We start from the raw sequence: 26,170 nt of genomic DNA on the forward strand, positions 1-26,170 counted from the left end.
AACCGACCATGAGCAATTCTGACAAGAGCGATGAACAAACGTTGCGTAATCCATATATGCAACACTGAAAGACCAACATTGCTGCCAAAGTATCGTCTCTGGGAGTCTTAATTGCACGGAGTAGCACAGTAAAGTTAAGAAATATTTTAGGGGTAATCTATTATGCAAGAACTGTACACAAAAGACACATTTCTAGGAAAAATTCATTTAATCCCATTTGGTAACTGCTTCAAATGTGGCACACATTATACAGAGAAAAGAATAGATAGTACAAACTCCCAAAATCCCACATTTAATAGCTAAGTATACTAAATTATTCCATGTGGCGCTTAAAAAGTTAAACAAGCTTCACGCAGCCGTGTGGGAAAATGTCCCCTGTACTGTTGCATATCTGCAGATTACTTTTGGTCAGAGAAACAAACCACTCTTGCTAAACATAACCTAATTAGAGTCAGATGTTTGAATACCCGGTAACACTGAACACACACTGGAAGACACTGGTAACCAAGCCTGAACAATTTAAGTCTGACTAACGTTAGCCCTTCCAATCAAGAATGCCATCATTTCTAGGGCTCCAAACCATTCTCCTACTGGAGGATGCCTGGGGTCATCATCCCAATGGTAGCCATCTGGCAAAAATATCTCAAAGAGCGGGTGTAATATATCTCAGGAAGATGCAAAGGACTTTAGAAGAACATCCAGGGGTCTACAGGGCACTAAGGGTTCAGCGTTCATGGTGCCAACTTTAGAACATCCATCTCATCTTCCTGTTCTCTAAATGTGCATGATTATTCCTCCCTATTTACATAATTAGCTCTCATTAACAGTCCTGAATCATGTCTCCTTTATTGTTACATTGCTGATTAAATTAAAAGCACAAGCTTTAACCAAGTGTTAAGTTATTTTTTTTTTTTTTTTCCACACAACTGTTGTGCGGGGAAACACTTATGCACTGAATGGGACCAAGGGGTTTGTTCACTTAAGGGAGAGTTGTGTTTCAGCTTCTTCTCTTCACATTATGAAGGGTCGAACCCAGTGAGCTTCTGCTGCAGGAAGACCTTGGCTGTCCCTGTATAATATATAATGAAATCATTGAGATTTCTTCATGTCCTCACCTGTTGAGTTTTCCATTGTAGGGGCCAGGCCTAGATAGGAACAAAGATACAGTTCAACACTTTGGGGTCATTTACAGAAGTCTTCGGTTTTGAAAGAAAAGCTAATTTTGTCCATAAAAATAACTTCATCTTATGGCAATATCTTCATAGGCGTACAAAAGGCCCTTTTATCAGCAACCATCACTCCTGTGCTTCACATCATGTTCGCTGATCCAAGTTTAAGCTTAAAAGGCTAACTGATCTGTAATTTTTTTCCAATTATTTTAGCACAACTTCAAATGTCCTTGAAAATATTCCATGTGTTTAAATCCAAATACATATGGAATACATTAAGGGCATATGGAAACATGGGGGAAATTAAAGAGAGTAAAACACAAACAAGGGAGCCTAATATACGCAATGCGCAATAAAAATGGAAGGCACTGGGGTCATGAGAACTTTCTTCCCATAATGCTAGAAATTCCATATGTTCCAAAAGTGAAAGTGAATATAAATTGTGAAGAGTTACTAGTTATTACGAGTAACAGATTGTTTCTTTTTTAGTTCTGTGTTTTGCATAATGTTTTCAGGCAGCTGCATGTTAGCCATCTGTATGTCTGTTATATTAGCCCAATCTATAACTAACCGCCAGACTCCTTATCATACTGCATATGGCTCAGGCTTAAAGGGACACTCTAGCCATCATATGCACTGGAAGTCCCTTTAAGAATCCCCCCTTCAAATGCATGATTTCATCCTCCTGAATCACACACACACACACACACACTTAACCCTTTGCCCTCCGACCCAAGCGATTTCCCTTGTAAAAGTGTTTGGCTGAACACATTTCCTTGCACGTTATATACTTAAAGAAGCAGCGGTGCAGCTGACCGATGGCAAGTGCGGGAGATTAATAATTATTAATAAGGAATAGCTTGGAGGATAGAAGTAAAAGAGGCGACGTTATGAATTCCTTTAAGTAGTGAATGTTTCTAGCAAAGTACAGGACAGAAAGTTTATTCTAAAGAAGGAGAAATGTAAAAGTAATGGGGTCATAATCTGAAACTAGAGGGTCAGAGGTTTAGATGTAATGCAAGGCAGTTTTACTTTACTGAGCGGGTGGTAGATAAAGGGAACAGCCTCACATCAGAAGTGGTAGAGGCCAATACAGTGAGGGAATTTAAACATACATGGGATGGACATAAAGTAATCCTGAATCTAAGACAAGATCAATGAACAATTAAAAAAAAAAATGGACCCAATGGTTCTTATCTGCCATCAAATTCTATGTTTCTAGGTGGGCCGCCAGGGTTCCCGCCAGACACGGACTAATAAAAGTCTATGGAAGAACAGACTTCATTAGCATTGCCATAAAGAGTCAGCCCAGTGTGATGTCTGAGCATTCAAAGTCACACAAAATATCACATGACTGATAACGGCAGCCTCAGGGCCGGAAGAAAAAGGAAGGTTATTGGAACAAAAGGTCAAACCAGGTTTTTGCCAATGCTAGACCAAAAAGATATACAAAAATAGGGGAGCGCACAACCTAAACAGTATAAAAAGCATAAAAACATTCAGATTCCCGGGCAGCTGCTAGAATAATAATGACCGATAAGGAATGGTAACCTCCATCTATTTATACAGGGCTGTATCTTTTAGTGATATGATGCAACCTTTAATTTCATAGAAGGGCTTAATGATGTAACCTGCATGTATTAAAACACTGCATTCTTTGAGTTAACCCCTTCATTACAAGCAGGTTTTAGCAGCTCACTTCCCAAACTTGCCTTGCTTTACCAAAATCAGAGCGGTCATGGAGAACGTCTGGAGACCAATCGGAAAACCCGATACCCACTAAACTAAACATGGGATATCATGTGTCATCACTCGAGGGGCTGCTTTCGGGAGAGAAAGGAACTTTTTACACTATAGTGACGTTGTTATTCGAGAACACAAAATAACCCACTGTCGATACCTGCCGTGTCCCGTGCACCACCGAATCTTGTGCTATCACGAGTTGTCATGTGAAAAGGATCCAGTGGGCTTAAGAAAACATCAGCCCTGCATCCCGTCCCTGCTTTCACACAGACAGGTCATCTGGGTTCTCGCTCAACCAACCCAATTAAAGGGGAACACGTCACCCACATCGAGTAACTCTTTAAATGTATTTCCAGAAACATTTTGGGGCACTTTACAATATAGTGCTGCGGCAGGACGGCAGATCCATAACCCAGCGCAAAAGCACATAGAAGAATTCTATATTCATATTTCAAGTGGAGCTGCCACTATTTTTGAGCACTGTTACATTTTAATATATTTTCAAATAAACATTCCTACACATGTACATTTTACATAATGGTTAGAGACAGCTGCATATAAGCCATTGCTTGTTTTCCGTTATCTCAGCCTTTACTGTCTGTTTTAAACCACATAATGGTTCAGTGTCACCCAACCAGCCAGATCCTCTGACTAATGAAAGTCTACAGAGGAACGGACTTTGTTACCAAAGAATTAGCCGAAAGAATTAGCTCATTAGTGTTTGAGCAGGAAGTGAAATCACTCAAACTATCCCGACTGACAAAGGCGCCCTCCAGGTCTAAAGATAATGGAAGTTTATAGCGCAAAATTAAATTAAATCCTATTCTACATTATACTGTATACAGCGCTGTATGTTAGGCTGAAGGAGAAAGGTGCCCCCCCCACCATGGTACTTCACCTTTAGGCAGAAAATATTATGTTGCATGTGGGGATAACACAGAGAGTGGCAGCCTACACGATCTCAGATAACGCGCTGTTACATCGCTTGGGAATGTGTTTGTGAATATGGGAAATTGTGATCATTATTCCAATGTACTTTTGTGTCTTTTCAGTGAAGCTGCTCGGTCAGCGTTCTGTGTTTATTCATTCACATTCTACGATCACGCAGCATTCTTTCACAGGCCGGCATGTGCATTCCCGAGACAGCAGTGACATCACCGCACATAATTCTAAATAAACTACTCGTTCTGATACAAAATACAGCGGAAATACAAACGAGCCGCCCTAATTTAAGAAGGAATAATTCTATTAGTTCAAACCTTGGTATTTTAATGGTGAAATAAACCACGAGCACTTTGCTCTGCTATTTTACTGTTTTCTTAAAAGAGAGTTCCTCTTTCTGGAAATGGGAAGTGAAGTAAAAGATATAACAGCTAGGTAAAATTCTCTAGGAATTGGCTAATAATTAAACCCGATTGTGTTTATTATTTCTGGCCGTACTCATTAACTTTACTCGTCCAAAAATCAATTCTGTAAACTTTCACTAAAATAAATAGGAGCAAGCACTTACACAGCCATGACATCATCCCAGCTTACCACATATATCTTACATGCATCCCGCAAACCAGAACACGCACACACAATGCAATAAGCTACAGGGAGCAGAGTTCCAGCCATCGTATTTACTTGAAGGCATACGATAGCCACATGGTTCCTTTTCATTTGCCCCAGCCCATTCTCATGTGAGAGGTGCCATAAGGCCACGGTGGACACCTGGTCCCCTTTTTCATTTTCTTCGGGGGTCGCACTCTCACAGGATATGTGGCCCTTTCCTTCCCTCCCTGGCCATAAGGGCCAGATCTTCTTGGTCCCTCCGCGCAAGGGTTGGGATCACTGAAACAGTCGCTAGAGGGGGGGGCTACCTAACTTCCCTCCTCAGCAGAAAAGCTGGACCTTTTTAGGGGAACCGGCTCCACCATGGCTTTCCAGTGTTCAGAAAAATCGTGTCCTGTGTCGTTTTCATTTGTATTAATAAAATCAAAATTAAAAAAAAGTGAAAAAAAAAAAAAGTGCAAATCGTGTGGGAAAGTAATATTTACAAGTGATCCCCATAGAAGCCCCAGTCCTGTGGCTGGTGTGATATAAGATGTATCCAGTATGAGCCGCACACCGAGCCAAAAGGCTGGGGCTAGTGTATACACAAATAAAAAGCGCATGTAGGAGTCTGAGGTGTAAAAAGAGCGCTTAACCGCACACATTCACCCGGTGCACAGCGCACAAACATCCTCGAGGCTTCATTCTTTCCCAGCCCTAAGGCCAGAGGCCCAAGCTTTCCCTCACAGGTACTCACTTGATCTTAACCAAAAGGCCGAGAAGCCAATCAAGCAGCCAATCAGTAGCAAGAATCAGAAGACCATGGAGGAAAAAAAGGCAGCTACAGAGGCGTACTTCCTTCCTACATGAAGGATGAATATTAAAGAATACACAGATGACTTTAATATGCTTTCCATTGTAGTAGGGCTTTCAGAGACAGTACACTTCAGGCCATAAACCCTGCTAAAGATATCAATAATACACGTCCAACATCACACGTGTCTGTCTCCACAGCCAAACACTTTATAAGCAATGATTCTGCAAACAAGAGGATTCATGAAAACAGCAGCTCAACCCCCTACCATTAATCTTGCATTATTCAGAATACCCCACATTTTGTCTCCGTGTTCTTTCAAAACTGACACCAAGAAGTCCATGAAGACTTTGCATGATTCTGGAAGAAAGGCAACTTTCAGTGGAAGATTTCATTCAACATAGCTGAAGGCCCACTGGCGATAGACCTTATTGAAAACATCTGGCAAGGACCTACAATGTAGTGCGTTGAATTACCGCGCAAGTACTATGGTTCTGCAATGAGTGTGCTAAAGGACAGATGTCCTCTATACAATAGGAAAGGTAGGATTTTAAAAAGTAATTCATTCTCCTTTAGAAACTTAATTTTATCTCACGTTCAGGAAAAAGCCAACAAGTGTAGCAAAATACTATAAAATCATTCAGAAATTGTGTAAATTGGTTCAGAGAATAGTTTTTAATCTGTAATTATCAGATACAAGAAAATGTTAAGCAGAGGACCTTTTTCCGACACACTCCCAGAGCAGAAAATTCCAGACACAGAAAATAAAAATGGAAAACAGATGCAGTTTGTCCATAAACTATTTTGACTGTCAGTTGGCATGCGCCTTCAACATTTTTCCATTGGCTTGAGTCGTGCTAACCCCACTGGAAAAGCGCACAGATCCCACAATTCCCGGGAGCCAAAGTAAAAATAAACCTAACAAAACTCAGCTGGCTGGCTGAGGATGAAGAGGCCCAAGCTAGCAACTTTCTAAAAGCCCCCCCCCATCTCCTTATCTGGTTGCAGCAGCCAGCGAGAAGAAGCGAGACAATCCACCACGCAGTGAAGGGACTTAGCGTATTTTGTTTTATATGAGACTCATTTTGAAATGCTTAGAAACTCTCTACAGTACAAAAGGAAGTGAAGGGAGTTCAGGAAAAGAAAAAAAGTCCTCTAAAAATATTTAAATTTAAAAAAAAATGTCCATGCTTTTCAGTTCTCGAGCTGCAGCACTAACCAGTGTTGCTCCTGGACTGCATCCCACATGTGTGAAGAAATGTCAGAGAGATGCCACTAAGGACTTCCACGCTAACTGGTGCTTACACTGGAGACACTAGTGGAAACATCAGCAACGAGTACCTCTGGAATATACAGAGATGTTAGGCTTCATAAAAGAGCATTAAAAAAATGGTTGATCCATTGAAGCATGAAAAGGCAAAACACAGCCTTCCAGAAGTTAACGACAAATTTCTGTCATTGCCATGCAAGCTTTCGGGTATGGTGGTGCATTATATGGCAGAGGAGAGGTCTTCTCAAGGACCCAAAGTAATGCAGGTTTCATGATATCTTTACAACGCGCACATTGCTACTCAAAAGGAACAATCTTTTTATCTTAATTAGTATTTTATACATGAAAGGCACAAGCAGCTTGTGGGACCAACATATTATTCGCTGAATAACAACCTTAAACTTAACAAATATCAGCATCATAGTTCTCTTATCAGCATCTATGTGGTCACAAACGACTAATGAATTTGCATAGAAGGCTCCACCCCTGATGTCACCACTGTATGAAGCCCACAAATTACATTTGGATATAAAACAATTTGCATACATGAATGGTTGACCTTGTCATTAAAGGGACTTCAACTCTCATATACACTTGAATGCATATGATAGCGTGTCCCCTTTGAATACGTTTTTCCCTTAGAATTCATGCTATGCATTTGCCGACTTTCCCAACCCCAGGTCCTTGGCTTGCAGAAGATGCGTTCAGCCGAACACCTCTCCTGCATGCCACTATGTAAGCGCATTCTGCTCCTGTGTTGGCTTGTATGAAATTTTCAAGGACTCCAACAAAACACACACCGATTTCTGTGGAAGTGCTTTCTGGCCAGTACTTTAAATACTGGGACTTACCAAAGCGGTAGCAAACGCACAGAGCATTACAGAAACGGCTTCCTTTCTTCCACCCCTCACCTGTGCTGAAGCACAGATGTCTGCGGCCCATCCGCCACACACTAAAGGTACTTGTGCCCCGCGCTGCTCATGGTCCTCCCGGCATCTGGTTGCTGCCTGGCACACTATGTACAAACAGGACCATAAAACAGCAAGTAAAAATATTTTTCAAGTTCTCTGAACATGCTAGCATGGCATTAGCTTGCAAGAGGCGGAACCAGGCAGCCCTATAGGGGAAGCTACGAGAGACTGTTAGATTTCTTAGATAAATACACGACATGAGTGTTCCTTTAAAAACATGACAAGTGAGCTTAGTATACCACTTCCAGAGATGACAGATTAGTCTACTAGATGAAATCTCCATACCTCCATACACACGGTTTTGTTTGTCTCAACTCTGACACTGACAGAGTTAAATAACATTACTCTGATGTCAGAGTCATGGAATGGATTCTCAGATCTAAAAATCATTTCTTAAGAAGAGCATCACAGACACATCTGGTCTGTACTGTCTTAGTTTTCCAAGAACCAAGGTTCCTATTCTCACCTCCATACCACGGTTAACCATAAACGGAATAACAAGCCGATAACTCATGTATCCCTTATCCCACCATGAGCAGAACCACAACTTCATATATGGCACCAGTGTAAACCAGCACAACACTGCACTCAAACATCTGGGCAATCAAATATATTGTAGCATGGGCCAAACCATTATCAACTCGGGGGTGTCAACTTACTTCTTACTGGTTTCTAAGAGAGCATGATATGGACTCTTACTTCTTTCATTATGTTGAGTCCTAACAAAATCCATACTTTCTTAGATAAATTCTATAAGAAGTCTAGAGAATTTAGATAACTCACATTTTAATTTAAATTAGCCCGAGGTTGGACTGTGGCTGACCTGGTGGCACTGAAATGATTGCGAGTAGTAATTATGATATAGGAGGCCTATTTATATTTAAATTATAATTAACCACATGCATGACACTCACACCATGTGAACAAAGACGTTACTGTAACACGTAATGTACTGGTAAAGCACATATCATTAACATGTGTACATCGTAACTCCTAGATTGTAAGCGGGGTCCTCCATGCCTCGTTTCTGTAGGTCAAGTTGTTACACATTGTGTACTGTTTTCTCATTGTACTTCGCTGCGGAATATGATGGCGCTATATAAAACAATAATTATATTTTCCATGGGAATGTCCATGAACCTGTATAGCGGTAGCATCCCAAATCCTTTGACACGCATACTATGTGTATATAAAGGTAACCTGCAGATGTCAGATGGCGAGGGGTACTAAAATCCAATTTAAATAATAAAAAAACACGTGTACGGCGATACCAATGCCGGGTAAAAGGTACGCGATATAGGTAAAGCTGCCCAAATGACTTAGGGTCTTATTTTATATTCCAATTTAGCACAATAGATTAAACGCACAATATATGTATACCTGTGAGCTTGACATCAAGACAGTAACAATGTAATTCTCAGTAACAGTAAATCCCCACATACCAAAAATCAGTTACACTAATGCATACATGTAACAAATATGTTTTACAACCGCTACACTGCGATATAGGGAGCCATAAATTACAGTGAAATTATCACAGCGCTACATGATCCTATAGAACAGGTTTGGGGATGGAGGGCTTCACCTGGACTAGGATGGCCATTTGTTCATTATTACATTAACCCAGCCTTTGGGATTATTGGTGTTCGGTATATCCATTCAAATCGTCTAGTAGACACACACACACACACTAAATAAATATATATATATATATATATATACATAAATACATACATACATACATACATGGAGGGAGAGAGAGCCGACGTGTGTGTATGTAAACTAACCGTGCCCAGCCCTCCCCTGTCAGCTTCCCAGGCCTCTCTCCCACACAGGCCGTACGGACAGCTCCATGCTCCTTAGCACTCACCTGAAGGCCGAGCAGGGCCCGTTCACCCGGTATGCTGTAGCCGAGCAGCGAGGACCCGCTAATACCAGTAACAAAGCCCGTCCTCCGGCTTCAGACCGTTACAAGCATCCACCTCGCCCGACCGCAAGACAGCGCGACACAACCAGCGCCGCCCATTCGCACTAACCACGCCCCTACACCACCCTCTAACGATAGGATAGACGCTCGACACGCCTATTTCCACCCGACACTGCTCATCTACTTCCTGCCGCTACGAGCGGCGGTAACACGCTTCTTTCCCGTCAGACCTTGCCCGTGGCTAACCGGACGTTGCACGGTCACTTAAACTAACGGAATCGTTAGACTGAAGCGGTCGCTCAACCTATAACGCAGCTTGAGGCAAAGGTGTTCCTGTTGGTATCAGTCACGTTTAGTTACAGTGACGTTGCCTTTATTAACCACGCCTTCAATCCGAAAGTCCATTCCCCCTGTACTTTAGTAATTTGTGACTTCATTCCATCAGTTGATTGGTGATGTAAGGTTTAGTAAACTGGGCTTGCGCGAAAGTAGCTTTGGTTGTCTTTTTTTTTTCCCGGGGGGAAAAAAACTTTATTTGTAAGTAAGTGTACATTAAGTAGATATGAATGTTTTTTAGGAAAAAACTTTATTTGTAACTCTACATTTGACACGTACTATACCTCTTTAACTCTTTGTAGTGCTTGGCACACCCATGTTACAGCTATTCTCAGAGTAATATAGCTATATGCTGCTGTGTTTTCCAGTATAAAACTGAACACCTAGGTAATTCACATGGTACCCTTCTCACGTAAGCGCGGCCCTGCGTGATGTAAAATATGCGCTCAGTATTATTTACGCAATGGCATATATTGTGCATACCTCTGTGGCACACATGTACACACATGGACACTCAAGCGAACATATATACGCATGCTTACACATACATTTACTCATACTCACTATGATACACCTGCATGCTGACGCACATTTCCTCACACTCATGCTAACACACAACATTCACGTTAACACACACAATTACACACACACACGTTCATGCTCTCATACACTTACATTTAGGTTGGTTGTTACGTATGTTGAGAAGCTTTGGTAATGATAGGTTAAAGAAGCTGAGAAGAACTAATAATAGATATTAACACACACGTACAGATTCTACATACTTCCTTGCTTACTTGCTGTCTTGCGCCATCCATCATCGGCTTACCTCAAACACAGCTGAGCAGCCTCACTTTTACCGGGTGGGGTCATGTAACCTCACATTATGTGACCCTGTTCCTAAAACAAAGCAAGAATTCAGCAAACACCATTAAATAAACGCCTTTCTAAGGTATAAATATTGAGGATTCAGTCACATTATCTGGCCATATGTTGCTTAGCCTCCCACTTGGTAAAAGTACCCCAAGTTTGGCGACTCGTATCTAATTGTTCATAGCGCTATTGCTATCAGTGGGACTGTATTGCATTTTTACCCAAGGATATTTTCATACCATTTAATGGACACCATTACTGAGGCACTTTATCGAATACTATTCAAAACATCTAAGGCATATCTTGGCAAGTACAATGCCAAGCGTTGGATCGAGTGGTGTAAAGCACTCTGGAGCAGTGGATACGTGTTCTGTGGAGTGAGGAATCATGCTTCTCTGTCGGGCAGTCTGATGAGTGAGTCTGGGTTTGGCGGAAGCAAGGAGAACGTTACCAGAATGCATTGTGCCAACTGTAAAGTTTGGTGGAGGAGGGATAATAGTATGGGGCTGTTTTTCAGGGGTTGGGCTCGGCCCCTTACTTCCAGTGAAGGGAAATCTTAATGCTTCGTCATACCAAGACATTTTGGACAATGCTATGCTTTCAACATTGTGGGAACAGTTTGGGGAAGGCAAATGATGCTAGGCCTGGTTCCTGTCGCACTCTTGAGCTGTGTTGGCTTAAAAGTCCTGGGCCTGTTTATTGATAACAAGAAGTCAGTGGATCCAAAATTAGAACAAGATATTATGAACAAACTCCTCTGAGAACTTGTTAAATGATATTACAGCTATCTTCTGTTTGAGTAACTAACTTGAGCAACTTGACTTTGTGGGTCTGCTTAGCCACAAAATAAAAATAAAAACACCAATTGACAATACAATCCAACATTTCCTCTTGTAGAATAAAATTAGCATGCCCTATTATAGTTCCTTCACTGACAACAAAGTGGCTGCTAGGTATATCCTGTACTCCAGCGAACATCCAGTTGGCGTAAGTTGTTATGCCTACCCATCAGGCATTCCTTATGTAACTGCGTACAGACGCTCGCATCAAGCTCCATTACACATGATTGTTTGGGAGCCAGCAATGCTGTCTATAGAAAGTGAGATCTTTCGTGCAGCACAAAAAAACGCATTACATACAGGTATGTCTTAAAGGTAATCTTGGAACACTTTTTGAGAACTAATCTTTGCATCCATAGAGTAAGGAAGGGGTTAAACTAGACTTGGTTCCAGGGAAGATCTGGACTGTTTTTTTCGATGGATTACCGACCAACCCTGCTCTTCCAGTTACTCCACCCTAGGGCCTCAAAATGCCGCATAAAATGTTTGCAGCTACAGCTCATAATAAACACTTCTTGGTCTGGTATTGACCCACTATCCTGTGCAGAAACTATAGGACTAGATACACATTTATGCAGAACCACGACAATGTCAATGGTTGGATGCTCTGCTGATTAATGACTCGATGCTCTGCTGCTTAGTTGTGTAAAGCTATCTGTAACATTCTTATTATAGACTTATAATTTGAATTGAAATAAACCCTAAAACTGAATCCTGACATTTTTCTATTTTAGCTGGAAATAGGTGTCAGATTACTAAAAAATCACCCTTTGAATAGTAGTGTTTAAGGTCTTCATTCATAAGAACTTCCAGTTAACACTGTTATCAACACATACATAGATATGCAGAATCATACTGGCCAATGAACAGAGACACGTAGCTGATATATTTTTTATTGCGCAGATAACATTCATAGACACGAACATTGCACTCATTCACCAGCACAATACAAAAAACACACTGTTAACATGTTTTATCATCTAACATGGCAGTGTACAGTATTCCTTGTTTTTTGTGGTTCCAGCTATTCGATCTCTAAAAAGAGCTTGAGATAACCAAACTATATTGTTTATAATTGAAATTGAAGAAGTTATGTATATTTATTTTACGTGGCAGTTCCTTGTAGTTAAAAATTGAAGTTGTCTAAACCTCCTTGCATACTGTTTCTACGTGAGACACTATGTACAGCTAGTCTCCAACAACCTCTATTTTTTTACATTTTAGTTGTCAATATATATTGCATAAAAGCAAAGAAAAACCATGTTCCCTATAGAACGCCAAAATGTCTAACAATTTCTGTTCTAGTGAAAGCAGGAGAAGAGTATAGTTAAAATGATACCATTTAGTGAAAGCATGACAAGCTGCACACATTCTATCTAGGATTTTTATGCTAGGGTGGGGTAAGCTTGTCGAGAATCAAGGGGTGAGTTTAGGGATAGCATTGCTGAGAAAGGTCTGCCAAGCAACAAGACAAGTGGAGATGAACTGGAAGGACTAAAAAGAGAAGCAGACGTGTACACATGGGTCGGTATATCTGTCTGCGTGGACACCTGGTACCAAGACTGGTCCTGGCTAATGCATAGAGAAAGCTCTACTGCTTGGACGTACACTCAGTTGACCCAATCACTCTATCTTGCCAGGAAAGCAAACCAGTAGCACTTCTAAACTTAGATAAGCCTGGGCTTAAAACAGACTACGAGAAGTCCCACTTAAATGGTCATAGTTTGGCTCCCACTGGCCCAACTACCTAAAAGCGCTGTAAAGGACAGAAAACTTTCACCTCTGAAAAAAAATATTTCCTGCAAAGGTTTATCTAGAAATATTACAGTCAAAATAAGTTAACATTATTTATTTTATTGTTTAGAAAAAATAGGATTTCCAGGATAACACAGCGGACACAGATTTACAAACTGACCTCACTTTACACCGACTATTCTTTTGTACTGAGGAACTAGACTTATTTTTATATATCCTGTTGTGTTTTTTTCCACATGTTTGTCCTTCCATCCCTCCCACCTGTCAGTCTTAATTCCCCCTCATCCATTTGTCTTCCGTCTCATTTTCCCTTTCTGTACCCCCGCAGTGACCTGAGTCAGTAGCTATCGCAGTAGTGCATGAGAAGTGGCGGTTTTATGTACGCTATCGTTGGCGTGGGGACCATGATAAATGGCCTCCTCTGTCAGCACTCATGCAAACATAAAAGCCTCTTGCCACTGCCAAGTTTTCACTGTTTCACTACTATGGACACGAAGCCTGCTAATCTGTTATGTTATTACAGGCTTCCAGAGGGAATGGCACACGACAACAAAAGGGACCAGGCCTAGGCTCCTCACGTGGCTACACCCAAAACCGTGCCACTATAAGTTGTTTTCTTACAGAGTTGAAATATGATGTCATATATCCTGAGCAGCCACACAGGAAATCATCTCATAATTGTTTGTTCCTAATGGAACCCAGATACATTAAGACCACAATGGAGGAGTCCCATTCTATAGTGAAAGTGTGTATGGGGGTTGCTCAGCATGAAGGTTATGCAAGGGGGTTGTCAGACCTTCGTCAACACCCAACATAGATACATTACAGTCCTGTGAGGTTATGTCCTAATAATTACTTCTACTACAGAATGCAGAGCACATTAAACTACAGGCATTGCACACCTATTCATCAACCTATTCATTAACATATGATGTATGAATAAATAGAACAATAACATGTGACAAATCATGTAACCTGTCAATGGAACAGAAACGACTTTTTCTGTATATCCAGCTAGTCAACTCTTTTAAAATTAGATATGATTATACATTTTCCCTTTAACAATAATCTTCTTATTATATTTTGTAGCTGGATGAAACGAAGCCCTTAAATTAAAAACCTTAATAAAAATAAATAAATCTTACTGGTAAAATAATCTCTTCATCATTTCAAATCTATTAATGCAGTTTTCATCCTGAGATATATACTAAGCACTTAATCATGTCACAGCTGCAAGTACATTTTATCCTTGAGTCAATTAATCTCATGTCATTTGTGACAAGTGAAAAGGCATAAGTAAATGTTGAATATTTAATGTTGTTGAAGAGTACAAGTTCTGCAGCGGGAGATTGAAATTAAACATTCTGAAAAGTTATAATTTTAAATTAATAACTCTGCATCTAAACCTAGGAAACAAACTTAAATAATTGTACATTTTTTTATTTATTTTTTTCATTCTCTTAAAAGGACAGTCTAATGTCCCTCACACCCCCTTTAAGGAACAATGCATATTAAAAGCCTGCCTGCAGCATTTGCCAATCCAGACTGGCTGGCTGGCCTGACTGGCGATAAGTATATGACGTGCAGGTATATGTGTTCAGCCGAATCTACAATTCATTGTACTTCAAGCTCAATTTTAGGTATTTCACTTATCATGTGCCTATGTACTTTATATATCGCCACCAATTTTATGATGTAAAGCAGCAGGCCCTAGCACCTCTAGGCATGGTTGCAGGGCCGTAACTTCCCCCTGCACCTGTGAAATGTACTGTATGTATGTAGGTATATATTATTATATACAATATATTCTATATATAATATATATATATATATATATTATATATATAATATATATATATATATATATAATATATATATATATATATTATATATATATATAATATATATACATACATATGTAATATATTATTAATGTATATATTATAAATATTATTATTATTTAGCTTATGACATGATTATGGTAAAAATACAAAGTATTTTGCCATATCTTAATAACTTTATTCCATATAGGTAGTGGTGAATGTAGACTGCACATGCAGCCCATGCCGGTGATGGTGCACAATATGACACTGGGTAGGCACATATAACAACAGGTTAAATTCTATAATTATGCTAAACAAAATATACGTAGAAAATTGCCCACAAGTACTGCACCCTTTTTGCATACCTGCTTTTGAGTTACCACTCCCTCATCAGCCTCTTAATCAAAATCTGATGGATGGTGGCAGTTTTAGCTCTCAATTTCTAAAATCTTCCCATTTTTTTTTAAATTTAAAAACATAAAAACTAAATATATTTATATAAAAGTCATTTGTCTGTGTTTTTATTTTATTTTTTTACATTTTTTAATCAGAAGGTTACAGTGGGGGCCCTGTGACATCACAGGGACTGACCCCTGCATGTTAGCGTTTTACGCTTCCTTCTCCATAGACGAGTCCTTGTTTGAGTTTCATGTTTTCACTGGACATCGACTGTCAATGGCAACTAGTGTTTTGTGTTTTTTTGAGGTGGCTAGTGTGGTTTCTTTCATTGTGCTCTTCTAAACAAGAAAAGAGTAAAGATCGGCTGGTGGAAAAAAGATGGACAGAATTTACCATCTAAGAGCAAAGGATTTTATCAGTTAATTTGCTTCCTTTACCAAATATTAGATTTTGGTGGTTTGAAAATTAGCTAATAAATATATACTTGTATATATATTTGTAAAAGTGCTTTTAAACTCTGCAGTAAATGCTAGGTTTTTGACGCTCATCTGGGCACAATATGTAATAGGCAACATTTTACACACAAGAACTATGACAAAAGCAGATACAGAGTGACCTATTTAATTGGAGAGTCCAATATTTCTTGATAATCTTGGCGCCCTAGTCTTCCTAAATAGAGTTTGTACCCAGCCAATGCAAATACGCTGAGCATGATGATGGCACCACCGATAAGATCATAGACACTTGGAAACATGCGCAGGACAAGAAGTTGCAGGATCATGGCTACCACAATCTCCATGTGCTGAACGGTGCTGACCAAGGCCGGATGGAATTTATACAATGCATAATAAACACCTAAAAATGCTACAGTAGAACACAAACAGATGGCAAGCAGGTAGCCCCAGGTTTCTCCATCCAAGGGTATAATGGGTTCCTGAAGAACAAACATAGTGCAGGCTCCCCAGACACTTCCAGTCCACCCAAATGTAAAGAGAGCAGTCCACATGCTGACCTTCTCTTTGATAGATCTGTAAACTATCATGGAGAGTGCTGTTGTCAGTCCAGCCATTACTGTCATAGTATAACCAAAAGCCTCTTTCCAAAAGCCAAAAAATGAGTTTTCTTCATTAACAATATTTGGTATCATGACCAAGCATGCGCCAAATACACTGCAAATTACAGTAATCAAATCAACATATGGCATGTGTTCATCTATAAGCAAGAAAGCCAAGATGGCACTGAAAACAGTGGTGGTTGCTCTCCACATGATGGTTCCATTGCTTGGTGGAACAATAGAGAAGGATGTATAGGCACACGTTATGGAAATAACATTACATATCCCATAGACAAATAGCCTTAACCTGTACCCTGGAGGTCCAAAAGGTGCCTCTTTATAGTAACAGACCACCAACACGGACAAGACCTGCATGACAGAGCGAATAAATATTAGCTCCAGAGATGGCACTTTGGAACGGTCAGAAACCAGTCTAGTGATAAGTGCTACACAGCCATGAGCCAAAGCTGACCCAAAGAGGACTGCCCACATCTTCCGGGACTGAAAGACAGAGCTGTCTGCAAAGCTTTGTAATTGCTGGGCGAGCCCATTGTCTGGGTCATCTATCTGTCGTTGCCGGGCATCCATGGTCCCAAAGAATGTTTTCTTTTTGGTATCTCCTAAGAGTCGTTTCTTTGGGTTCTCCTCCGCAAATCCACCATTGTCCTCACTGGTGTCTTCATATCCCTCATCTCCTGGTTGTGGATAGTGAGATGTGTATTTAACTGTAACAGTATTGGGGTGTATTTTTACCCTTTTCTTGGTTGAGCAAGGTTTAGATGGAGACTTATCCATGTCGCTAGATGACCTATAGTGCAGAGGACAGAAAAATAGCATGTTATACAAATGGCTTTCGGTTATATTCAAGTTCACAATTCTGTTAAACAATTTATTCTTTATTTAAATTTACAATTTATATTGTTTTTTCGGTTACAAAATTAACAGAACTGAATAAAAGAAAATATTTCATTCTTTGTATTAGTTTATGTTTTTGGCATAGCTTACACCTCGACAACGATTTTACCCTGCAAGAAATTTCAATTCAAATCATAATAGACAAAGCGAGAATTAAATTGCGATTAGCAATCAAACTTTAAAGTTTGATTGCTACTCATAATTTAATCATATAAATAGATTATACTGTGTGGTCATTTTAGCTGTTTATGGACAAGGGCAAATATTAATTCAGTTTGATTCAACAAAGAATTACCGGCTCTCAGGATAAAATCTATTAACACCTCCGTTAAATAATTAGGATGGTTGGTGCCATATTTTGGCTAAAGCAAATGCGATTATCTTCCATGCCAAGGCCAAGGTGTGGACTATTTAAAAAAATTAGTGAGCATGAAATGGCACGTAACACGACGCAACCAGGCCAAGCGAATTTCTGGAATGAAAACAACAGAGACACAATTTTATGCCTCATTCAGCTACTCATTCATTTCAATAGCGAGCTCAGAAAAATATACGGGGAACGAGACATGGGGGTTAATGTACTAAATGCTCATTGTTATTTTTTACATTACTCTGAAGCTGAGGATGATAAATAAAAAGAATGCATTCATTAAAAAGGGACATTTCTATGTTGAGACGAATGGTGTAGCAGCTTGGTCTGACCAAGCAGATGATGCTGTCTCCTTCATTCATATGATGCAAGGACTCTCATCAGAAAGCAGCAAACGACATTCAAGGATTGTATTGTAACGCTAATGAAAGGATTCTCACAAAGACCGGCATAGACCTTTCCCTGATTTCCCTGATTTCCAAGCACAGAAAACAGCTGTCGTTTACGACTTTGTCTTTTTTCCTTAAAGCAGTATCTTTTGTGATCTTTTATGTCCCTGTTTTTGCCGAAGTATTTAATTTTATATGCATTATGCCTTAATGTTGTACACATTGTGTTAATGTCATACACATCGCGTTATGTTATACACACCATGCCCTAATCTTATACACATCATGCCCTAATCTTATGCACATCATGCCCTAATGTTATACACATCGTGTTAATGTTATACACATCATGCCCTAATCTTATACACATCATGCCCTAATGTTATACACATCGTGTTAATGTTATACATATCATGCCCTAATCTTATACACATCGTGTTAATGTTATACACGTCATGCCTTAATGTTATACACAGCATGCTTTACTGTTATACACAGCATGCCCTAATGTTATACACATCGTGTTAATGTTTTACACATTATGCCCTAATGTTATACACATCGTGTTAATGTTATATACATTGTGTTAATATTATACACATTGTGTTAATGTTATACACATCGTGTTAATGTTATACACATCATGCCTTACTAAAACAAATCAAATTGCACCTTGAGAGAAATCTTGCCCACGGCCCGAGCTATTAGATAACTTGTCTAGGAAATAACAATATAAAGCTTCAAAAAGACTCGCTTTGTTCCATTTTATCCTAGCAAACATTTCTGACATGCTATGGAACCTACGGACAGTATGGAGCACAGACGTCCTTGTACACAATCCAATATAATATATTCTGCACAGGCCCAGAGGGACCATTGGGCAAACAAGGATGGATATTCACGGCCGCACGCAGCAAAGGGGTGGCCGCTGCACACCACCAGGCCGACGTGTACTCCTTATATTGCCCGCCGGGGGCAACTTTAATCCCCATTCTGTCACTGATTCTGTACGATACATTATCTACAGTTTGGTGATGCACAATGTTAATTACTTGATTGCATGTTAATCTGGACCATTGTGACTAAAAATACAACAAAATAAAAGTGAGGGTTATATAAATAAAGGGGATTATGGTGCAAAGCTTGGGAAGCAGTCTTGTCACCATAGCAACCAAAGATATGATTTCACCAACTAGACATTTCTGTTCACCGGTACATAACCCTCAACGGCCTCCACTTCCCATTTATATAATGCTAGTTTTCTGCACGTAACAAATTATATGAGAAACTAGCGTCTAAATTTAACCCAATGACTGTTATCACAGCGAGTGGACAATAATGAGGATTTTCATCCCAAAGAGGTTAACATATTTTGTCCTTGTGCGCGAGGGTGACTGATAAATGCGGCAATCACCCAAAGTAACATTCTAGGCAAAATGTCTCCCATGTTCACAACACGCATGAATTATCCCACGGCAACCGATGACAAGGCTTAGCAACAAAGACCTTGCCAATATGCAATAAATCATCATGCTACCGCAGAGAAAGGGAAGGGTTCACGATTACGTCTCTGGTCAAAAGAGACACGTAAATAAGACCACCATGAGCCTTCATAATTATAAAGGCACTCATCTTGTTATGTGATGTGACCCTAGGCCTCTGGAGGACCTAATCCTGCAGAACGGGGGCCCTATTATTCATTATAATAATAATTGTAAATAAAGAATGTACTAAAGGAATATCCAGGATATTTAGGATCACAAATTGGAATTAAAGAAAAAATATTACAGTGATATGAGGAATCAATATGACACTTTAGGTCTCTCATCCTAGTCATCTGTGAAGCCACAAAGACAAATGAGGTCCCTATGTATGCCTTATGAGCCATTTTATTGAGGAGCACATATACATGCTGTGGCTAGCCCTGAAGTATGAGTAGTGTATAACCTTTCCGTAAGTTTATACATCCAACATGCTGCAGGGGGCAGCACTTTGCATGTGACGGTCTGTAACATGTGACATGTATATGTGCATATAGGGTGGTGTATGGCTTCACTCAAGGGGTGAGGCCAGCTGGGTGTGGGGTCTGGGCTAGCCGGGCTAGACTGGAGATAGAAAACACTGACCGGGATTCATAGGTGAGCAGACCCTCACCCGCAGACGCAAACCCAAACAGTACCCAATATGTCTCTCTGTGCCCCCCAAAATATAGCTGATGGGGCGACCCTGTCCTTAAGCAGCTGCGGAATCTTCTTGTCTAGTAGCGCAAGCCTTGGAAAACATGCTTTTATTCTAGGAATAGGCCGTTTGCATATTGTGTTTTAGATGGGATTTAATTCTAATGCTTTCAGTAATTTAGGAACATTACCGAGACTTTAATGATTCAGAGGCGATTCTTTATGCACATAAAACTAATTCTCATTAAAAGCAAGTCTTTTACTCAGATAGAAGACACATTCATTATCCGAGGCAATAAAAACACAGCAGCTTCTACTCTGTTCTATGAATAGTTTTTCATTCATCTCTCCAGTGGTCCTGCGGGAAGCACATTTTACTCCCGTTTATTTTTACGGAGAGAAACCTGCCAATTCAGGTCAGCAGCGTGACTGTAGCAGGACTCAACGCGCACAGGTGTGGGTGTGGTCAGAGGCGTGTCCTGGGGCAGGGCTTTATCAAGGTATTTTATGTGCTGTTGTGACCTATTGATGGCTACTTATAATAATGCAGAGAATAAATAATGCACTTATTACACAATGTAATATATAAACACATTTCCTTTGTATATATTCATATTATCCTGGCCTTTAGGGCTGTACAACACAATAGATTCATGTCCACCAAACATTTTGAGCTCCTAGAACAGAGGGATATCGGGGTCAAACTGCGGGATTTAGATCCAAATGAGATATCGTCTGTTCTTCCCATTATGTTGAGCTGAGTTACAGGATATGAGGATGTGCGGGTCTGGAATTTAAAATGTATCACTTTTGTAACTAAATTTAGCTTTAGAAACATAGTACCGTCAGGAACATTTTAAATGTCACGTGACCCACACGAAGACGTGTTTTTATGGGATTCAAAATTAAAATGATAGAGATACAGTACTAAGGTTTATATGCTTAACATTCTAGGGAGTGCAATTTAATGTTCTAAATCATCTTTAAAAATAAAATAAGTCATGCAAATGTCCAGAGCCAATACATTATGCCACTTTAACCAGAGAAAAATACATTTGCCTCCCAAAATGGTTTAAGCTGGTCCCTGCATTAAAGCCCCATATCCCCCTGTTAACAATAGGGGCTGGGGTAAGTTCTCAGGACAGGCAACCCGAAGCTCTGCCTCTTTTAAAGGAGTGGTTTTGTGAGGGGGTGGGGCTAACCACATGGGTAGCACTGTGAGGGGCTGGGAGTGGACATGGCCAAGCCCTGCCCCCCGGCCTGGGAGATTGAGTAGAGCGGCCTGGAGATCCAGAGAAGCAGTGCTTTAACAGGAGCCTCCGGGTCAAACCAGGATCGTTCCTGCGTATGCCCCTAGCCCCTGTCCTTTGATGTTCATCACAGTTGGTTTTACCCACAATGCCTCAGCCCTTCAATATCAACAGACTTGTAGTTATCTCCAGACAACTGTATAAATCACATCATCAGGAACATGTAATCATGTTTCATTGTGAGTTATTACTGTCAGAAGGAAACAATCTCTCCTTTTTAATGGTAAATCATACGCCTCCCATCTATTACTCTATTTAATGAGAACTGGTGTCTGTGTGATTTGCAGCATATGTTCTGTATGTTTAAGGGTGGGTTTGCCTGTTAAATGGTTGTGTGTCCTGGCAGCATGCTGTGTAACTGCTAGTCTATGTCGCCACGTGTGTTTGCTGCGTGTGGGTTACCATCTCGGTGTATGCTGCATCATTACATACGTGAATAAACCTTACGATGACTCCATCACAGTGGGGACGCCAGAAGAAGGCATCACAGTTCTCCATATTAAATAGACCAGTAATATAGTATTTGGCTAACTAACGACACACAACCCAGTCCTTCAGTCCTCAGAAGTCCCCAATTCAATGCATATTTCCCGAAACGGACTGTGTATAGAAGCACAGAAAAGATTCCGTCAGGGTATAAACACATGAGTATAAAACATATGCTGAAAAGGCTTCTGGCGGGGGCCTAATGTCTTCAGAGCAGTCCAGGGGCGTTGGGCCCCCAGCCTCCTTGTCAGCCCTCTCCTCTGGGCAGCGTATGGAGCAGGAGACGCTGGGTAGCTTACAAAGGATTTGAAAAGGCTGCTTCTCATCCAAAACATACAGAGGTTCTGGTTCTGTTAGAAAGGAGGCTCAGAGAACCGGCCCCACTGGGGGCCCTGAGAACCAACTTTCAAGATGCAGGGGAGGAAGAAGCCACTCTTTTTAGTACGCTGTTAATTAAGGGAACATTGAAGCAGTCATGATGCGATGTGAATTATGTGATATTTATCAATGAAAGGGAGCCTTAGAATGTTTTAACTATGCAGGAAAACGACTAATTGCGTAACGACTGATCTCTATGGAAACAAGAATGATGGCGACTTTACAAAATGTGACAATATAGTTTCATGTAAACAAGAGACCGTATTCTTTGAGAATATTCTAGCACCCTATTAGAATGATGTCTCCTGGCCCCCTTCCTCCATGTAGATGGGTTGCAAGCGAAGGAGAATAACTCCCCCCCCCATGTCACCATTTTTTCTGCTTTTGATGAAAATGTCTGTATATTATTTGGCTTTGGTTTATGTCTACGCCGGCTCCACGCGTCAGTAAATCCAGACACTGCGGTAACCGACCATCACACTTGCTGGGAGCTTATTCCATATATCCACCACCCTCTTAAAGGAGCCATACTTTCTTACAGTCCATCTGAACCTCAGAACGTTTAGTTTTCTGCTGCCGGCTTGTTAATTCGATTCATATGCCCCTCTTGTGATTTAATACATCTGATTAACCCTAATGTCCAAAAACCACTATGTGGATGGCATCACAAATATTTTTTATGCTATATATATATATAAATATATATAAATATATGACTTCAGTGGCGAGCGACATAGATGCTCCAATCATTCCAGTAGGTCCATATTTAACCAGATAAGTGACTACAGGCAACGTCGGACTCACAGACAGAATGATGCCAGGGACAAATGGAAATTGTTATCTCCACATGCGCCATTACACTAAAACCCCTTGCCTTCCCACGCAATCAATACCTAAGGTACTAGAGTAAATGTATTTATTCTCTCCCTTTATCTTCCAAAGCAAACAATCTAAGCTGTTTGTAAATGCTCAGCTCTGCATAAGACAATCCATGGAAACAAATGGCATTTCAATAGCATCTACTAGTAGGAGAGCTTGTCTGCTAGAAGTCTGTTCCATGCAATCACTACTCTGCAGATCTCTGACAAAGTATAAATGCCAACATGTCACATCCATCCCTCCAGAGCCATTCATATTTGTGAAATGAGTGTATAGTAGAGAAGTAAGAAGGATGATCATCTGAACATGAGGATCCAGTGCGGTATAAATGTCAGGAAGCTTACCGAAGGATCCTTTATTTCTGACTCTAGTTACTAGAATTTGGGGATAGGTAGCAATTCGACACATTATTTTAGTTCTAACATACATATATATATATATATATATATATATATATATATATATATATATACTCTGCATGTTTTTATGAGTGTATTTTTTTAAATTATATTATTCCTATTTATTCAACAGAAAAAAATCTCAATATTATTTATTATATCATTACGTTTATATTAAATATTTTTCTTACGCTCAACATTCCATCAACAGGTGCCTGCGTGGTGGCATTTCTTTCCATCATGAAGGTTGACATTTTTTGTCCATATTTAGGTTTATTCTCTATTTTATATTTGAGCCAATTTTTCTGTGTCAAAAACACATGGAGATATTTAACAATTTTCTGGTATAAACAAGTGCACAGTACTTGTATATTTCTGCACTTCTGGAGGTCTGTTCTCCAGAGCAACTAGGTCTGATAAGTACGATTATTACCCGCATCATGTGTGATGCCATTTATGGACCATTTAAGACCGAGCACATCTATGAATAAGAAATAAAACATGTCATCACCTATCACATTTTGAATCTTATCACATGCCCAGATGGCTTTAATTGTAATGCATATACGTAGAATTCAATGTATATGTCCACTTCTGGCAAACCTTTAATGATTCGTATGAATCTCTCCAGAACATTAAGATATTCTTGAATATTGAAATAAGTCATAAGGCTGACTTTTCTAAAATGCTAAATACAGCAGCACTCATAACAACTAGAAACATCAAAATGGCAAATTTATATGGAGTGGAATACTAAGACATGCCAAATAAATACATTCAAATAATAATATTTATACTACTAATAATAATAATTAATAATAATAATCAGGGGACTGATATATTAATTATATATGTTTGTGTAGCATGATTTTGCTGAATTTCATCCTTCTTAATACATCACATGGATTTACTCTGCAACAACATGTTTTAGCCCCTCTTCCATATCATATTAACCCCTTTTGCCAACCAACTCTCCCTTAATGTAAATTCCCCTTCCCCAAACAGCACTTCAGTACCACAGACAGCGAAATGTTCACCAAGGACATTGAGCATCTTGGCCACTGCATTGGGTAAAACAGATGTGTGACCCCAACGAGAGCCCAAAGGGTTAATGTACCCCTCCATCTGCTTCCAGTGAAAGAATATATGGAACGCCAGATGACCGGTGCTTCCATTGTCTGCACGCATCTGCCCCACTACCTGCTCTCAATACAAACCCCATACAGATAGAAACATACAGTGCATTCCTCCTTAACCCTTCCCCAACGCATCTTAACTCTTTGAGAGCCGAAGCGGTGCCATGCTACATGCATCAATGGTTAATATGAGTAAGATCCAGCTGGAAGGCATGCTGCCCGCTGATTACCTCTCGCTGCAGAAGACGGAGCTGCATTTATGGATGGTGCGAGCTTCAGCAGGAATGGGCTGCTTTGCAGTGGGAGGTGGTGGGGAGGACATGCATTTTGGAAAGGTGACCTCTGTTCCTCTCTAGCGCTGGATGGGTACCTGCATCACAGGGAAACCCCGGCAAGGGTCCCACTCTGTGTCTTTTGGGAGTTTTGCGGCTCTGTCTACAGAAAAAAGGGTGATAACAGGAGGGCATCGGACTCTCTCTCCACCCCCTCTCCTCCCTCCCCTCTCTTTACTCTCCTGTCTCTCCCTTATTTCAGATTGCATTTGTCAAACATACAGGGGAGGAAATAGGGACGGAGGTTGCAGCTGGGGGGGGGGATGTTGAGTAAGCGATGCATGGATGAGGGGATGAGAGTGCGCATGCGCACCAGTGCTTTGGGGCATCTGGTAACCTGTCATAAGCTATTTGTTCCTGTAATTTCTTAATGTGCAGGGCAAGCTTGTGTTTGCTGCTGATTATTATATATATTTCTCTGCCAGTTTAACCCCTTCCATGCACTGAGGATTGGGCTATAGTAGTAGATCATGCATCAGCACATATGGCAAACCCCTTTGTGTAGACTGTGGCTGTTTCATGGTAGATGATATCCAAAGTGTGCTTTAACCTACACATGGATGGTGTCCGGAAGCTCGCCTTCTGCATTGTATGGAGATAGCTTCTCTGTAAATTATCGGAATACATTGGCAGCTCTTGCATTGTTGCTTCACCCTAAACAGCTCTCCATACCGAGATGTGGGTGATAGTAGAGGGTGGTAATGATGGGTTACAATGTTATAACGCACAGCATCTGAGGTCGCCTTAGGTGGCCATTTCCAGGGAGGCCCCATGTGTCCCAAATACGGGTCCAGGCGCAGGAACAAGAACTTCATAACTTTGCCAATGTCCTCTGTATGTGCCGTCGGTTTTGTGTAGTCAGCTTGGACCCCCCAGCCTAAAACCTCCATCATCCTC

At 40.4% G+C, this 26,170-nt stretch overlaps 2 protein-coding genes across 2 annotated transcripts in view; both read right to left on the minus strand.

Annotated features, from left to right (window-relative positions):
* Positions 1-9,524, minus strand: part of NCK1 (NCK adaptor protein 1) — a 35,637-nt gene extending 26,113 nt beyond the window's left edge. Inside the window, exon 1 of the mRNA XM_053461163.1 lies at positions 9,371-9,524. The gene's annotated coding sequence lies outside the window, so the exon portion shown is untranslated. The remainder of the gene's footprint in view (positions 1-9,370) is intronic.
* Positions 9,525-15,887: 6,363 nt separating this feature from the next.
* Positions 15,888-25,443, minus strand: SLC35G2 (solute carrier family 35 member G2). Its single transcript, XM_053461162.1, has 2 exons — positions 25,172-25,443; positions 15,888-17,311 (listed from the first exon to the last, which is right to left on the minus strand). The coding sequence occupies exons 1-2, from the start codon at positions 25,261-25,263 to the stop codon at positions 16,066-16,068; spliced, it is 1,338 nt and encodes a 445-aa protein (XP_053317137.1). The 5' UTR covers positions 25,264-25,443; the 3' UTR covers positions 15,888-16,065.
* Positions 25,444-26,170: the final 727 nt, after the last annotated feature.

Source organism: Spea bombifrons, chromosome 3 (assembly GCF_027358695.1).
Source record: "Spea bombifrons isolate aSpeBom1 chromosome 3, aSpeBom1.2.pri, whole genome shotgun sequence".
Lineage (NCBI taxonomy): Eukaryota > Metazoa > Chordata > Amphibia > Anura > Pelobatidae > Spea > Spea bombifrons.